General features: G+C 22.8%; 4 protein-coding genes, 1 long non-coding RNA gene and 1 other non-coding gene across 18 annotated transcripts in view; 2 read left to right on the forward strand and 4 right to left on the reverse strand.

The window, feature by feature from the left end:
* Positions 1-4,510, forward strand: part of LOC100866959 (uncharacterized) — a 53,355-nt gene extending 48,845 nt beyond the window's left edge. For all 8 annotated transcript variants that reach the window (XM_086913403.1, XM_086913427.1, XM_086913446.1 and 5 more), the window contains 3 exons: positions 1,156-1,388; positions 1,687-1,898; positions 2,219-4,510. In XM_086913403.1, coding sequence (XP_086769529.1) covers positions 1,156-1,388; positions 1,687-1,898; positions 2,219-2,373 — 600 coding nt within the window. In that variant the 3' untranslated portion in view covers positions 2,374-4,510. The remainder of the gene's footprint in view (positions 1-1,155; positions 1,389-1,686; positions 1,899-2,218) is intronic.
* On the reverse strand, positions 845-1,840 carry LOC147658606 (uncharacterized). The gene is made up of 3 exons (XR_015293778.1): positions 1,698-1,840; positions 1,138-1,379; positions 845-1,003 (listed from the first exon to the last, which is right to left on the reverse strand). It is a non-coding gene; the product is annotated as an uncharacterized LOC147658606 (long non-coding RNA).
* On the reverse strand, positions 2,882-7,919 carry LOC100867310 (leucine-rich melanocyte differentiation-associated protein). Of its 3 annotated transcripts, XR_015293761.1 has the most exons (6): positions 7,664-7,910; positions 7,334-7,561; positions 5,410-5,788; positions 4,754-4,844; positions 3,464-3,637; positions 2,882-3,375 (listed from the first exon to the last, which is right to left on the reverse strand). XR_015293761.1 is itself a non-coding variant. In XM_086913517.1 (5 exons), exons 1-4 carry the CDS (start codon positions 7,721-7,723, stop codon positions 4,765-4,767), a joined length of 747 nt encoding a protein of 248 aa, XP_086769643.1. In that variant the 5' UTR covers positions 7,724-7,910; the 3' UTR covers positions 2,882-3,637; positions 4,754-4,764. The 3 variants fall into 3 exon arrangements, 2 of the variants coding, with proteins under 2 accessions (XP_086769643.1, XP_012350635.1); XM_086913517.1 differs by having other exon boundaries at positions 2,882-3,637; XM_012495181.2 differs by lacking the exons at positions 2,882-3,375; positions 3,464-3,637 and having other exon boundaries at positions 4,500-4,844; positions 7,664-7,919.
* TRNAP-AGG (transfer RNA proline (anticodon AGG)) lies at positions 7,848-7,919 on the forward strand. The gene has a single exon. It is a non-coding gene; the product is annotated as a tRNA-Pro (tRNA).
* Positions 7,920-8,036: 117 nt separating this feature from the next.
* LOC100864702 (uncharacterized) lies at positions 8,037-10,956 on the reverse strand. The gene is made up of 5 exons (XM_031920605.2): positions 10,324-10,956; positions 9,910-10,228; positions 9,685-9,838; positions 9,300-9,547; positions 8,037-8,643 (listed from the first exon to the last, which is right to left on the reverse strand). Exons 1-5 carry the CDS (start codon positions 10,465-10,467, stop codon positions 8,462-8,464), a joined length of 1,047 nt encoding a protein of 348 aa, XP_031776465.1. The 5' UTR covers positions 10,468-10,956; the 3' UTR covers positions 8,037-8,461.
* Positions 10,957-11,008: 52 nt separating this feature from the next.
* On the reverse strand, positions 11,009-13,517 carry LOC105737380 (uncharacterized). Of its 4 annotated transcripts, none has more exons than XM_086913487.1 (7): positions 13,137-13,517; positions 13,026-13,054; positions 12,541-12,821; positions 12,114-12,354; positions 11,769-11,946; positions 11,261-11,628; positions 11,009-11,183 (listed from the first exon to the last, which is right to left on the reverse strand). In XM_086913487.1, the coding sequence occupies exons 2-7, from the start codon at positions 13,050-13,052 to the stop codon at positions 11,070-11,072; spliced, it is 1,209 nt and encodes a 402-aa protein (XP_086769613.1). In that variant the 5' UTR covers positions 13,053-13,054; positions 13,137-13,517; the 3' UTR covers positions 11,009-11,069. The 4 variants fall into 4 exon arrangements, with proteins under 4 accessions (XP_086769613.1, XP_086769620.1, XP_086769618.1 ...); XM_086913494.1 differs by having other exon boundaries at positions 12,541-12,793; positions 13,137-13,509; XM_086913492.1 differs by having other exon boundaries at positions 12,541-12,793; positions 13,026-13,311.
* Between the last annotated feature and the right edge of the window lie 729 nt (positions 13,518-14,246).

The following is a 14,246-nucleotide window of genomic DNA, read 5'->3' on the forward strand; positions in this document are numbered from 1 at the left end:
TCACAATAATTACTAGTTATATTCAATTGATATCTTTGTTTCAATTTTGGACAAATTTTTAAATTTTTAAATCTGCCTTCCTCTTATTGCAAAGTTATTACAAAATTTTACTACTATTCTATAAATATTCTCTCTTCTTAAAAATATTGTTAACATTGCAATTATTACACATGATCCATAATTAATCATTTGAGGATTAAAATTATTCTCGACTAATTTCTCTTAAGTTAAAAGTCATTGTAATGTTCTAATTTCACTATTATTTCAACCAACTGAATTTTGAATGTCTTTTTATCTCTTCCAGTTATTATTCAATGGTAAAAGATCGTTCTAGATATAAAAACGCGATGAGAATGGGCCGGAGAAAGTAAGTCTTCGTTATAGGTCTTGATTATTACCCAGTACGTAATTAGAAGCCTTCTTTTATTTGTTTTTATTTATCTTGATGAAATTAATTGACACACTTTGCAATAGGAAAGCAATATTGCACGACTTGTTACATTATCGAAGAAAAATTCAAGTTCAAAAAACAGCATGAACGAAGAGACTAATTTTATAGAAGATACACAATATTATATTGCGATTAGACCACATCTGATTGCATTACTTTTTGCAATGTATTCTGCATGCACAAGAATTAAAATTTTTAATAGAAACCTCTTGTTTTTTACCATTTTACATCATGTATAACCTTTTTTTTATCAAATAATTAATATTAAAATATGTATATTCACTTTTTTATAATTATTCTGTTCTTGAAAAGTAACAAAAATGCATATTTATTAAATCAGTTCTTATCAAGTGAGTAACATATACATAAATATATTTAAAATTATTTAAAAAATTTGTTTAAATTGCTCGTTTAATTATTATGATGATATATAAAATAATATTATCATACAACTAGTTTGGTATCCAAAAAATATAATTCTTTAATTTTATTCCTGATTCATATTTCTTCATATTTTGATTTGAAAAATCATCCCTTAAATTTCTAGACATTCTGTAAAAAAAAATTAAAATATAGATAATTTTCTTTTCATTTCTAAAATGTATTAAAATTATAATATCTTGTACGAAAATTACTCTATATAATTTTAAAATATTTTTTGCCAATTTTTGAAATTAACGATTAACCGTGATTATAAATTTTAGACAGAACCGTTCGATGACCCTGTTGCATACAAAGGCGAGGTGATCGTCGGTTTGAAGTTCGTGCCACCGGATCCTACGCAACAGGAACGTGATCGAGAAGCAGGATCAGAACGTGGTACCTCCAAGTCTAAGAAGAATATGAGCCGTGGCGCGTTACACGTGCTCGTAAAGGAAGCTAGAAATTTGCAAACCAGGGCGAAGAATTCAGGAACGTGTGATCCATTCTGTAAAAGGTATCATTTATTAACACTTGTATTGTTTTCTTCCTATTGTTAACAAATAAGGAGAGACATTAAAAAATCATAAATTTTTAAATCTTTTTTCTTTCTTCTAGAAATTATTAATTCTCTGTAATTTGATTTTGAATAAATTTGCACTTTTGTGATCTGCTATTTTATTTCTGATATAAATGATTCTTTATGGTCAACAAGATACTCAGTTTACCATATCTTTATTATTTATTATTATCTAATCATAATTGAAATAAGAAAAAAGATAGGTTTTTACAAATCAAATTTGTATTATTTTTAGTTATTTATTACCTGACAAAGGTCGTTCAGGAAAACAAAAGACTGGAGTAGTTCGCAGATCTGGTGGTTCACCAGTATGGGGTCATACTTTCATTTATAAAGATGTGAGTCTTCAAGAATTAGCAGAACGTGGACTGGAATTAACAGTCTGGGATCACGATCGTATCGCCAGCAACGAATTTTTAGGAGGTGTTCGATTTAATCTTGGCACAGGTATGTAAATTATTTATATAATTTATTATATTTTTCATCTTTCTAAGTAGCATTTAACATTTTGTTTAAAATAGTGAAAATTTGTATATTTGTAACTAACAAATACAAAAATTCAAACTCCTAAAAACAATATTTAAAATAATTAAAATAATAAAATCTGTGATCCAACTTGTTAAAAAATAATATCAAATTTTTTTTAAGTCAAAATAATATTTTACTTTGTACTTACTATATATAACACAGAATATAAAAAATTGTCCAGTTTAAATTATTAAACAAATGGATTACGTGATTTTTATGATTAATTATAATTTTTGCAGGAAAACACTATGGAAAACCAGTAGATTGGATGGACGCAACCGGTCGAGAATTATCCCTTTGGCAAAGCATGCTTGAGAGGCCTAATTTCTGGGTGGAGGGTGCCGTGACTTTGAGGCCAAATTTGCATAATCATGGGAAAAATAGCAGCACCTAATCATTAAGCATCGTCTCAGTGATTTCTTTTGTACTTAACTTGTGACACAGTCGAGTGTTCACAGTGTGGACCTTGTTAGTTCCATCTCAACGGAGCTCGTTACGCTTCGGCCTAGTTTAACTTAAAACGCAAATACGTATTATGTGTCAATATAAACGGACCACATTCGTCGAATAATTTCGAAATGCAACTTTCGAAAAAAAAAAAAAAAAAAAAAAATATCAGTGCCTTTGGGGCCGATGTAAACACATTGTCCATCTCCACAGGGCACAGTCTATCATTTAGACTCTAAATTCTCAAGAATGTAATAGAAAGTGGTCGTTGTGAGATATTAACCTCTAGAAAAGTAACCAAGAAATCAAATCTTGGTCGTGAAAATTAGTATTTACCTTATTTACCAGGTCCAGTTTACTTTGTAAATGATCATAGCCGATATAATTAGAATTTTTAATCTGTAGCTTCCGTTTGCTTCCGAGATAAGTTTACTTTGTAGGTATTTTGTTTGCAATTTCTTTTTTTTTTTTCTTTTTCTGCTGTATGAAAAATCGTACTATATATGATTTTTTTTCAAGTGAATTTCTTTTTAGTTTCTTTTTTTGGTTATATTTTCTCGTTTTCTTTTGTTTTTCCTTCATTAATTTCCTTTTCTTTCATCGTTATATATATATATATATTATATATATTATTACAGAGCAAAGAAAATCCTAGCCAGATGATCAATGGAACATCAATATGGACACGCAAAATTCGTGCAATATACCGTAAAAAGTCGTCTGATTCTTCTCGTTGATTATACAATTTTTAAATGATAAAGAAAGAAAAATTTTTAAAACGGACATCCGTCCAATCATCAAGGCGAGATGACTATTGAACATCATGCATGAAAATTCTTCGTGGCCAATCGTATTATTATAATTTTAATAGACACCGCCTCGTTCCAAACGTACACATTTTTTGGGAAACGTTCGTCGATCGCAGCAATAAGATATTGTTATTAAAATCCTTCCAGTGAAAGAAAAGAAAAAACATAAAACGATATATATATATGTATGTATACATTATATACTATATTTTACGAAGTAAATTTTACTTTATATTAATCCAAGGACAAAAGGTTCCGGCGTTTGGAACGTGGCTTGCATTGTGGACACTTTCCTTTCTTGGAGAGAAAGATGCTTCTAGTGTGTACAATACTCGATTTCTCGCGCTGAGTTGCCACAGACCGATGGAACGGTGTATTTAAGCAATTAAATATGACCGATTCCTATTAAATATATTCATATAAATATTATATTTATACATTCACAGTAAGATTATACAATATAAGATAGGCCATGGGACTTTGGATCATTATCAACGGAAGGAATTCTTAACAAAAAAAAAAAAAAAAAAAAAAAAGAAAAAAAGAAAAAAAAAAGTAAAAAGTAAAAAAATATCAGTGTTTCAAGATAAAAGCATATACGAAACGTTATGATAATTGTGAAATATATGCAAAACACTGATCCGCGAAACTTCCTTTTAAAAATAATATTAGTATTTGAATACTAATTACATCCGGGACGAATCGAAAGGCTGATGTAATCGTACTTAATTAATTAATTATATTACAACACCGAGTTTTCGGTATTATCGCATATAGGAAAACATAACGTAACACATGGATCGTGTATACTTATCCGTAAGGTTCTTCCTAAATACAGGGTTAACAATCGATACTATTTTAAACTGCCTTCGACGTAAGTTTTTCTCGTAAACGCGTGTCAAAGAAACGATTGTTAGAAAAATTTGCCAATACGTCCGTAAAAAATGAGTTTGGAATTGAATGTGCTGTGTTTGTTCGTAGCTTGTCAGGAGGATCGAACTGCGCGTGGAAAATATTGTTGCGAGACTATTATGTTGTGTATGTTTAAGGACCAATAACATTAAATTATGATAATAAAACTAATACGATAGCAGGAAGAAAAAAACAGAGTTTTGGAATTCAAAACACGCGCGCGTTTTTTGTTTCTCTTGAGACCGTTTCTTCGAAGGATAATGTGGCGCTCGGATCGATCGGAACAAAATGGAGAGTCTTTGACATTTATTTATGTCACTCATCAGTGTACGTGATAATAAAATTTTGTACGTTTACTCATAATGAATTATATTTTATTCGATGTATATATGTATAAAAAATTAACATCTATTAGGTAAATATTGAACAAATAATCAGGCACGTAGATGAGATTTTTGGTTAAAAACGAGAAAAAAAAAATATCAAGAAAATTTGATTTGTGCATCGTTTCATTCATTGCCAGTTCTACGAATCTAATTGCTGTTTTTTTTCTCATTTATAAAAAAAACAAAATCGCAACATATATACAAAAATATCTTGACTTACTCGATTTATATTCAAAGATCATTATTAGAAATGAACCGGTTTCCTTCTGAATTCTTTCCAGAATATCGATATTTACATTTTCCAAATGCTCCTGAAACATAAAATAATTGAAATACTTCTAATTTATAAAATTAATAAAACTTCTAATCAGATAATCAATAAATCAATCATTATTTCTAATTAAATAATTTTAATTAATAATTTAGTTAAATAAATTTGATTAAATTTAATTATTTGATAACAAAACTAAATAATCAATAGATAAAATGAAATTGAATAAGGATATTATATTTAATATTTAAAATTAAATATAGTGTAATTATTTTAAATAGTAATTCTCATTAAATGGTTTAACACTCATATGAACATACTTTTTCAACTTGATTTTACAATCAATGTTTTCATAAAATATTGATTGATAAATAATATAAGTAAAATGATTTAATTCTCTTACTATTAATAAAATCAAATTTATTTTTTCTGTAATCAATTTTCTATTATCAATTCAAAAAATATATAAGAAATATTTTTAATTTTGTTTCTTTTCTAAACAAGAATATTCATTCTTATTCAAATAAATATCATTATTCAATTATATTATATATCACTAAAAAATAATAAGGTATATTAAAGAAATTATAATATTACAATTATACCTTTATGATCAAGAGGATTGCGGATTGATCTTGGCAAAGGAGTATAATGAATATTGAAGAATATATCATCAAAATCTTCTAATGTATTTGAAACGAATTTCTGTGATAAATCTGGAACCATTTTAATAGTCCTCGAATATTTTCCTCGTCTTTCAGCATCTTTTCGTTCCTGTATCGTCACTGGACGTGAATCCAAAAACCGAAGTGTCGAAGGTAATGCATATATAGCATAGAGTCTATAACGATTATAATCCTCGTCATCGGTTGACGTTGGATTCGTTAACTGATCGGGGCATCCTGGATTACCCAGTAAACTCACGTACATTACTTTTGGACAACATTCCTGTATTCTCTTCAATGCGTTGTCTATATCTGTTATCTAAACAATTTTTTATTTAAACAAATTATGTGATAAAAATATGATTCATTCATATACATAATAAATGTAAATTTATAATTAAACCAAAATGATACAACAATATTGATACATAATGATAAAGTATACAAATGAAATTTTATAAAGGATGCTATATGTAATATGGCATATTTCAATTTTATTTAATGATCATTATTTTGGAATTTTTTAATTATTTATTAATTATAATTTTATATTTTATGAAATGATATTACTTATATTAATCATATCATTCCAAATAATACAATTATTTAATAATAATAATAATTTTTATTTATTTTTATTATTTAATAATTTTTAAAATTAAGTTCATATTAATTTGTTTAATTTTTAAAAAATAATAATATTAAATTTTTAAAAAAGTTTTTAAATAAAAAATAATTATCAAAAAATAAAAATTTTAAGTTATTTAATTACATTAATACTGATTAATAATATTGATTACGTAATTTACCGAAAATAATAATAGTAAAATTTTTTATTAAAACGCAATATTCTTAATGAAATTATACAAATCCGCAACCCAGTTATATCGTCAATCGTAACGATCAGTACGAGGTGAATGGCATCAAGAATGTCATCGAACCCATTTGCATTGATGACATAAGATATCAAAAGTCATAAACGTTTAGAATTTCAATGAAAATGAATAACTCATAAAGTATTCCTTTAGAAGTTCCCCGATTAAAACGAATACAATTAACTCTTATTTTTTCTCTTTCGATTTATCGGTTTCGCAATTATTAAAAAATTACAAGCTGACAATATATGTTGAAAACATGAACGATTAGTTATTTTTAATCCAATAAAAATATTTAGTATGATGCAATAATAAATGTATCATATTTATTTAATCTGTTTTTCAACTATTCATTATTTGAAATGATTTAAAAGTAATATGATAGTAGATAAATCGTTAACAAAGATTATTGATTGATTAATTAATTGATATTTTTATCTTATTTATATATTTTTAAATATAATTGTTCATTTCAAAAATAAGAAATGTAAATCAAATTAAAATAGAATTCATCACAAATTAGTATCAAAATAATTATATTAAGTTACTATAAATAAATATTTTATGACATTTAAACGAGATAAATACATATTTCCCTATGAGATAATGATAACGAAATATTATACTAAAATTTATTGAAGTAAATATATTGAAATAAAATTTGCATAAAACAAATTAAAAATAAATATAACGAAAATTATGTTTCAATAAAAAGCATAAAAAGAAATAATAAATATTTATATTAATATCATATGCACAAATATGTTTTACAAGTAGTTTGATATAATGTCAAATAATTATACATACCAAAAAAATAGATCTTCATAATTAAAAAACTATTGGAAAAACATTTAAACTTTAATTTTTTAATGCATTATATGGTAAATAATTAATTTCTATTCTATATCAATATCTTCTATCAATAATAATTTTAATTCATCAAAATATTCTTTTTAATGCAAAAAATTAACAAAATAAGTAAAACAAACCTTGTTATTGTTTAAACTGAGAGTGGTCAAATTTAGTATACGAGGTAATGTCTTTAAATCCCGAAGTTTATTATTATCGAGTATCAGTTCCTGTAGACTTTCGAAGTATTTGACAGCAGTAATAGAGGTTAGTTCATTATAAGACAGATCTAAACTTGTACAATTATCGCCAACAACACCCACTAATCCTCCAGGTATCTTTTCTGCCCGTTGTCCTGTGTACCAAGCCTAGATTTTTGAAAACGTTTACAATAATCTGTTTGCATTAAAATTTAAAATTCACTAAAATAACATTTTAAACATATATTAATAAAAGTATATGTTGATTACCCGTCCATATCGAACTGTCAACGCACTTCTATTAAAATCTTGTTGGCTCTGTTCCGCCATCTTGCATATACGATACTATACGATGAGAAATTATCATTAAATAATAAGAGTGATAATACTTTGAATCAACAGCGAAGCCGCCATTAAGGAAGATATCTCTACTAACAAACAAATCACATAACATGGCTCGTTGGTCTAGGGGTATGATTCTCGCTTAGGGTGCGAGAGGTCCCGGGTTCAAATCCCGGACGAGCCCAGCGGTTTTTTTTTGTTAATTGTCTTGCCTTTAATCTTTCTAAATCTTTTTATTTAAACTTTTAACAAAATACAATGAAACATAAATAACATAAGTAAAAAATAAATTATACTAATATATGTTTTTATATTATATATTTTTCTATTACATATTTTTCTTTTCTTTCTATAAATCTCATATAAATAAAATAATTATATTTATGTATCATTACAATTTCATATTTCAAAATTTACAATTTTGTTATTTATAATACAATTAATGAATATAATAAATTTATTGATACATTTACAATTGGAGTAATATCCAGGGAAAGGGCTTAAAATTCTATATGAATTAATTAACTTTAATTTGATAATGTTTTAATTAATATATATATTATAAATTACTAAATAGCAATTATCATGAACAATCCATATATTAAAAAAGCCAAAACCAGATTGTAAATTTTTTTATGTACTAAATAAAGAAATTATTATGTATGCAAAAATAAGTTAAAATAATGAATAAAATCTAAAAAATTGACATATACATAGTATTAAATATCATATAAGTTTATGATATTCTTTAAAACATTTTCCTAAACATAAACCAGGATTATCTTTACAGCCAGGACAGAAATAATTAGTTTCTTTTCGTAAACCATTAGCAGTACATTGTCGACATCTTTTTCTTTTTATTTTATTGTTTCCTCGTCTAGGTAACATTTCAGGTAGATGTTCAAGTTCTAATAAAAAGAAGTATTTTCCTAATAATTTTCGAGTTCAAAATTATCGATAATATTCAGACGAAAGTCTTTTATCACTTTTATCATATTTTTTTTTAATATCCTTTTAATTATAACTTATTTTGCCACATTACTATTATTATTATCAATTCATAATTTCATTTTTATTATCTATCATGTAATACAAAATCTTTTTTATCATGTTAATACATATATATTTTGAATATATAATTGAATACATATATATTTTGAATATATATTTTGAAATTTTGACAATCTTAACTGCTTTTCAATCTAATATCAATTTCTCTTTTATCATTTTTTGTTAATACTTTATTTTCATATAATCTTGTTTCTTTAATAATATTTTGAATACTGAATAATCAGAACATTAATTTTATCATAAAATACATAATATATCATTACTTATATTGATAATTTAGAATATACTTACTCGATGTATCATCAATTTAAAATAAATTAATTTATTTTGTATGATATGTAAATAGATATAAATATAAGATCAAAAAAAAAAATACTTTAAATAATATATTTTTACAAAAATTACCCTTTCCTCTGAATATTATAGAATATATTATATTAAATTAATTTTTTATACTTTGATATCATATTTCACAAGATAGAATCATTCAAACCTTTTTTTAATATTTTGACAGGTCTATATGTCAAATTTGCAGTTCCAATTTTATTAATTACTTTTTTATTTTTAGTTATATTTTTACTTTTCTTTTTATTCTCTGAAAATGTAGTTCCTATATTTGTTTTCATACAAGTATCCTCAATATTAGATACATTTTTATTATCATTAGGAATATCATCCTGGATTGAACTTGTTAAATTCTGTTTCAATATTTCTGTTTGCTGTATTTTATTATGATCATTGCTATAAAAAATGATAAGTTCTTTAAATTTATAAAATTTTTTATAAATTTTTTTTGTAATTATTGTAACTTATTACAAAAAATCATTTTAATAAAGAATTTATTATATATAATATTATAAATAATAATTAAAGAATACCTTGTTAGTTCTTTAAATGTTGTATTATATTTATAGAAATTCAGTTTATAAAAATCCATCATTCTTTGGAATGTGTTTGTATAATCAATAGTATTTGGTGTAGGAATGTCTACTTCAAATTGTTCCTCCGTAAAAATTTTTGTTTCAATATTTTCTGTATAAATATTAAAATATATATTAAATCAACGTAATATAATATACTTAATATAAAAAAAAATAATATACTTCTTATTAACTCAGCGCCTTCTGCTTTATATTCTGCAATTTCTTCATCCTTTTTTTTTATTAAATCTAAAAGAAATTTATGCTGACGAATAATTTCCATTGATGATATATATAAAGGTTTAGTTATAATTTCCCAAAAATCTTGAGCTGTGCCTTTTACTAGATTTACAGAAAATTTTATTGAACCACCATCTATTTGAGCGCGTAATTTTATATGTTCTATAGATGCTTCCACAATATATTCTGACATATTATTTAAAATGTTTAATGCAATGTCATTATAATCAATAGCTTCAACATTTAAAAGTGGATTTAATTTCTAAAATAAAATATAAAATTAAATTTAATTAATTATAAAAATGTAAAGTTTTTGTTTTTACATTTTTTTTTGTTGTATAATACTTTAGTAATTACCTGACATCTGTCTAAAATAATTTTTTTTGTTAATGTTTCTGTCCATATTTCAATAAGATTAGTTAAAAGAACTTTGATTGTATCATTTTTATATGTAATAGAAATCATATAAGTATCATTATTTATTTTTATACTATTCCACATGATGTTTTTTATATTAATCAAAAATCATGTTTTTTATTGTTATTAATATAAAGATAAAAAATTTTATCTTAAATTATATTTTTTTACTCGTAAAATTAGATTTTCTTATTTACGAGCATATAAAACATAACCTATATTTTTGATTATTAAACTTTTGTTTTATTAAAAACACTTATATTTGATTTGTGAAGTTTTTAAATTTAATAAATATATATTTTGATAAATGAACATTATGTACATATACAGTATATAATTTTATATATTTATATTTAATAAAATTTTAATACATTCCACATTTTTACATAAAAGTCAAACGATAAATTTGCAAAATATCGGTATTGATAAATAAAAATAGAAAAATTATTTATACACATTTGTAATAGTATAATACATGTATAAATATATAATATATATAATTTAAATAAATTTATAAATGACTATAAATAATTAAAATAAAATGCTTTTATCAAGAATAAATCATTAAAGAAAAAAATCATCAAAAAATATTAAGATTATAAATATTGAGTAAATAAAACAAATATTTAATAGTAATATAAAAATATTTATTATATGAATATATCAAAACATAAAAAATATAAAAATTATACATTTTTTTTACTTTTTTTTATAATACGTATATTAACTGTATGAAACTTGGTATTAGATAAATTGTTGATCGTATTATCTCCTTGTAAAATTTTATTTTTTGTATTAGTCTGTAATTGAAATTAAAAAAAACAATTATAATTATATTATAAAATAATATAATATTTTTGAATTGTAATATTCAAACCGTTTGTTGTGATTCACTGAAAAAAGTTTTATTTTTGGATTTTGATTTTGAAATTTCTTTCCAATTAGTAAATAATATTGGATTACGTATTTTTAAATGATCTTTGCCATCTTTATCAATGAAATTTTTAAGATGTGTATGTTTGTGCATATCACCAAATTTGTTAGATTTAGAATTTAAAAATTCATTTGATGTTCTTTTTTTACTTAATATTAAGTAATTAAATACTGAAGATGCACTAGGTGATGTTGAAGTTGAAGTATTTGTTTCGTTTTCTTGACATGGAATTAATGTTTGAATATTTTTTTCATATTTTGAATTTTTTTTCATACTATTAACTTTTATACTTTCATTACTTGAAATTTGAGCTACATATATAAAAATAATAATATATATTATAAATATATAAAAACTATAAAACATTTATATATATACACATATATAAAAAAATATAGATAAAAAAATTATTTTATTTTTTTGAATATTATAAAATAATTGTAATAATTACAATGTTTACTACACAATTTCTTAATATTATATCCATCTTTGCATAATATATTATTGAAATTCTTAACATCTTGCTGAGTAATACATTGAGTTTCAGCATTACTAAAAAGTCTTAATTTTAAACAGAGATTACCTTCAGTATCTATATACTGAGATGCCATTGCATGTTTTGAAGATACCTATAGAATTCATACATTTTATACTTATATTTATAATTATGAAATAATTATTATTAGATTTATGAAAAAAAAACAAATATAAAATAAAAATTGTATGTATTTTATATCATTTTATGTGAATATTAAATTCATTTTTATCATTATAGATTATATGAAAAATTAAATACCAAATTTTTAAGAAATTGCTGCTTTTTTTGATTTTTTTTTGATAAATGACTTAATATGTCTTTTGTATATGTAGTTATTTTACTTGTAATGTTAGACAAATCATTGTATTCTTTTTTAAGATGCTTAACAATAGTTTTTGTTTCAGGAGATATTTCAGAAGTATTTTGATTTAAAAGCATACACGATACACCTATATCTTTTACCAAAACTGCATCTGGACATCCATTACTTTTATTACTCCTATAAAAAAAGATATGTAAATAATTTTTTTATTATTTAATGAATATGATTATGTATATGACAAAAAAAAATCATTATTTAAGAATAAAAATTTTCAACAAAATTATTTATGATACATTTGATAAAATAAAAACTGTATTAATAAAAATATTGAATAACAAATAATAATATAATAAAAATATTAACCTATAATAAGGAAACTGACAGCTATCATGAATCGTAGAATTGCTCATTTCATCAGAAATTATATTTTCTGTTACTGAATGATTATGTGAATCTTTATTCATACTGTTAATGGAGTTGTAATTCGATTCAATAATCAAAGCATTTTGTTTAATAGCATGTCTTTTTGATATTGTAGAAATAAAACTCTTAGAAGATTCATCAGAACTGGTAGTATGTTTCTTCATTTGTGGTATAATCTTAATTGATGCATCTCCTGTTTTCGGAGCAATAAGGACACCCATCTCAAAATGATGATTGTTAAATTATCCAATGTGATTGTTAAATTATTTAGAAATCATATTGATTCAATATAAAGTTCATATTGATATTTGTCATAAAGAAAAATTAGAAAAACGAATTATAATAATATATTTTATATGTATAAAAAATAATCAAATGATATTAATTTTATTACAAAATGTAATAATAACATCTCTATGAATTACCGAAACTCTAAATCTTCTCTGTCCCATTACTGAAAAACAGAGACATGTATAATGTTTGTATCTTTGTCGGTTTTTAAAAACATCCATTACATTACAAAACCTCAAAGTTACCAATTAATTTTGAGACTTTAACGCCTGGAAAAGGTTACGTTTATATCATTCGAATAATATAACAAAATAAAATCACATTTTTTTAAAGCACTAAAAATCATAATTGCTATATTCATATAAAAGTGTGAAAGATATAAGATCTTAAAAATATATAGTGTCTTTGATATAATAAATAGCAGAAAATATAGCATTAATAACTTCTGCAATATTTTAATATTGATACTATAATAAAAATAATATTTAACATATATAGACAATTTTTTTTTATATTAGAAAATTCTTATAAAATTTATATAAAATAAAATGAAATTATTAAAATATGTATTAGAAAGTTAAGAAAGAAATATACATATGTTCATATACGTTAAGTGCCATGTAAGTGAAAGTATTTTTCGATAACATAATTAAATAATTTTTATTTTATTTTTTTATTTTAATAATAAAGCATTTTTAAAAATAATTTCTATTTCTTATAATAATAATAATAATAATAATAAAACATATTAAAAATAAAAATAAAGCGATTATTTCTTGAACATTTATTTCTTTTTAGAAAAAAAATTTATTTAATATATGTAAATAACAAATAAATTAAATATATTATTATTATTGTGCTTTATTAAATAAATTGAAGAATTTTTATATGTAATTAGTTATTAGTTATTATATGTAATTAACATTCTATTGATTACTTATTAAAATTTTATTTTGATAAATAATATAGGTACTTTAATATATTGCTTTAGAATCATTATATATTTTTTTGTATAAAATTGATTTTATTTATTTAAATTATTTTATATAGAATTATATCACATAAATTATATTTATATTATTATAATTACATAAAATTGATTTATCAAGTTTAATGAATATTTTAAAAGATCCTGTTCTTATAAAATACGTATTTAGTAAATTAATCATTTTATTCAATTATTTATTTAATTCAGTTTTAAATTATAAAAATTTGATTAAATGCATATAATGTCTATGTATATATATTTCTTAGAATCTGAAGGCAAGTTGACCAATGAAGTTTTCTTACATTTTACAGAATTGACAGTAAACCATAAGCGTAATCATGCATAAAATTTCAAAAAATTTGAAAAG

The sequence above is a fragment of the Apis florea genome, unplaced genomic scaffold (assembly GCF_048593485.1).
Source record: "Apis florea isolate Af1SG1 unplaced genomic scaffold, ASM4859348v1 contig_1914_pilon, whole genome shotgun sequence".
In the NCBI taxonomy this organism is placed as follows: domain Eukaryota; kingdom Metazoa; phylum Arthropoda; class Insecta; order Hymenoptera; family Apidae; genus Apis; species Apis florea.